We start from the raw sequence: 2,572 nt of genomic DNA, 5'->3' as shown, positions 1-2,572 counted from the left end.
GGGTGCAAAGCCCGCCCGGGTCCGGCACCCAGCCCGGGGCAACAACCGGCGGGCTGCCTTGCGGGCTGCAAAGCCCTGAGGGGATTCCGCGTCCCAGGAACCCACCCCGCAGGGTGCAAACCCCGGCGGTCACCCGCGCTCTGGGTGCACGCAGCCACCCTGCCGCCCCTTGGGTGCAAACCCTGCTGGGGTGCCAACCCCTCGTGCTGCCAGTGCCGGGAATCCCTGGACACTGGGCAGGGAGGGACCCCCAAATTTTTCTGGCTTGTCGTTTATGTCCCACTTTGTCCCCAAAGTCACCCAGTATTGCATGGCTGGGGCGTGGGGTGTGTTTCTGTCGTTTATTTTGGGGTTCACAACCCATTTAGAATGCACCTTCCCACACCCCATCCACTATTTCCCGCGTCTCCCAATCCCCCTTTTTCATGTGAAACCGAGAACGCAAACAGAAATAACCAGACCAGACAGCCTGAGAAAGAGCTGCCCAAATTGCAACACAGCTTTGCTGTCCAGCCTCTTCCCCAAAGTTTGTGTTTCCCTGGACGGTTTTGCAGTGTTTTCTTTGGTGGTTTGAGTTTTCTCGTTGCTGCTTTGCCATGCAGCATCTCAGCTTGTTCGTGTTATTTCTGCTGTCTATTTGGCAATGGGAGGGCATCAAACACTCGGATCTGGACCCTCATTTCTCCCTCCCCCTACCCTGAGGAACACTCTGGGGGAGCCTCGCTGTGGCATACAGCCCCACTGCCCCAATGCTGCTTCTCTGTGCGATGTCTTGAGGACATTTTGTGTATCTCAAACGAAGAGCAGCGAGGTCATAATGCCTGGGTCTCTGCACACCCCAGTGCAAGTCCTGGCAGGGCACAGGCTGGGACACATCCAGGGAACACCCCATCCTGACCCCCTGCTCAGCCAGGCATGGCCTCGATCATCCCCCGCTGGGCTCTCCATCCCAGAGGGGCTTTGCAAGATCAGACCATGGAGCTGGAGGAGTTGGTTTGCCCTGATTTATTTGCAGTGGGGCTCAGCTAATCCTGAACCCACCCTGTTTGGGGACTTGCGTTAGGGGGAGCTGGAGGACCTACAGTGAGTTCAATCCCCAGCTTCTTCATCCTTCCACTGCCGCCTCATCCTCCTGTGGTGTTTGTGGGCTCTGTCCTTCATGTGCTGGCTCAGATATTGGGAGCCCCTACCTTGCCCTTGGATTGCGTGCCTGCATTTTGAGAGGCAGCCCCCTTTTCCCCGATACTGCCACTGCGAGTGCTAAGGGCAGTTTTGTTCTGCGTTTCAGGCAAGTCCTGGAAGGCTCTGAGCCTCTCGCAGAAGCGTCCCTATGTGGAGGAGGCCGAGCGGCTGCGGGTGAAACACATGCAAGATTACCCCAACTACAAATACCGTCCCCGGCGGAAGAAGCAGGTCAAGCGGATCTGCAAGCGGGTGGACCCCGGGTTTTTGCTGGGCAGCCTCGCACGGGACCAAAACACAGTGCCAGAGAAGCGGACCTGCAGCCAGGCTCGGGGGGAGAAAGAGGGGCCAAGTGAGTATCCACCTCGCCCAGGGCTGCCATCTGTCCAGGGATACCGGGAGGCCCCAGGCAGCAGCAGCAGCACCAGCGTGGACACCTACCCTTATGGGCTGCCCACCCCCCCAGAGATGTCTCCACTGGATGCCATAGACCCCGAGCAGAGCTTTTTCTCTTCCCCCTGCCCCGACGAGCATCACCACTCCCACCTCACCGGAGCCACCTACTCCCCGGAGTATGCGGGCAGCAACCTCCCGTGCAACCACCACCCTCTCAGCCCCATGCCACAGCCGGCCACCTGCATGATCCCTCCGGCCTCCAGCTGCCCTCCCCTTCCTCCTCCTCCTCCCAGCTACTACACACCTGCCTTCCCCTCCCTGCACGCTCCTAGCCTCCATGCCCACCTGGGCCAGCTCTCCCCACCGCCTGACCATCATGGCTTTGACACCTTAGACCAGCTGAGCCAAGCTGAGCTCCTGGGAGAGATGGACCGCAATGAGTTTGACCAGTATCTCAACAACCCTGGCCACAGCGATCAACACGGTGGGGTCTTGGTCAATGGACACGTCCCGGCATCTAGCAGCTCCCATGCCTCTGAGACCAGCCTCATCTCTGTCCTTGCTGATGCCACGGCCACCTACTACAATAACTACAGCGTCTCCTAGAACCCCAGCCGGGGCCGCCTGGACCGGCCGAGGAAGGACCCGACTCAGTATTACGAGGCGTTGCTTGCCGGGGACATCGCTCACCGCCCATTGGGGTGACCGAGTCCGAACCACGACAGCGGTGGAGTGTCCTCAGTGGCATAGGTAAAGGATTTCGGTTGTCGGCTCACCAAGCGGTGCAAAGCTCGAAACAGGGCTGAAGGGCATTTCCCAATGCCACAGCCCTTTGGCCAAGCCCCTCTTGCAAAGCAGAGATGCTCCTGGGAGCGTGAGAAGGCTGCCCCCCGTTTCAGGGCACCCCCGGCTTTGCTTTGGAGTTGGGAAGGCAGCAGGTCTGAAGTCCTGGCAGGGGTGAAACCCCCCGGAAGGGGAAAAGACAGCGATAGGG

At 59.7% G+C, this 2,572-nt stretch overlaps 1 protein-coding gene across 1 annotated transcript; it reads left to right on the top strand.

The window, feature by feature from the left end:
* Positions 1-1,270: 1,270 nt before the first annotated feature.
* SOX7 (SRY (sex determining region Y)-box 7) lies at positions 1,271-2,184 on the top strand (the record flags this gene model as incomplete). Its single annotated transcript, XM_010145403.1, has 1 exon — positions 1,271-2,184. A coding segment is annotated over one exon (914 nt), but the record flags the coding sequence as incomplete, so codon positions are not given.
* Between the last annotated feature and the right edge of the window lie 388 nt (positions 2,185-2,572).

Source organism: Buceros rhinoceros, unplaced genomic scaffold, assembly GCF_000710305.1.
Source record: "Buceros rhinoceros silvestris isolate BGI_N320 unplaced genomic scaffold, ASM71030v1 scaffold15031, whole genome shotgun sequence".
NCBI lineage: Eukaryota > Metazoa > Chordata > Aves > Bucerotiformes > Bucerotidae > Buceros > Buceros rhinoceros.
This window is presented reverse-complemented; position numbering and strand designations above follow the sequence as displayed.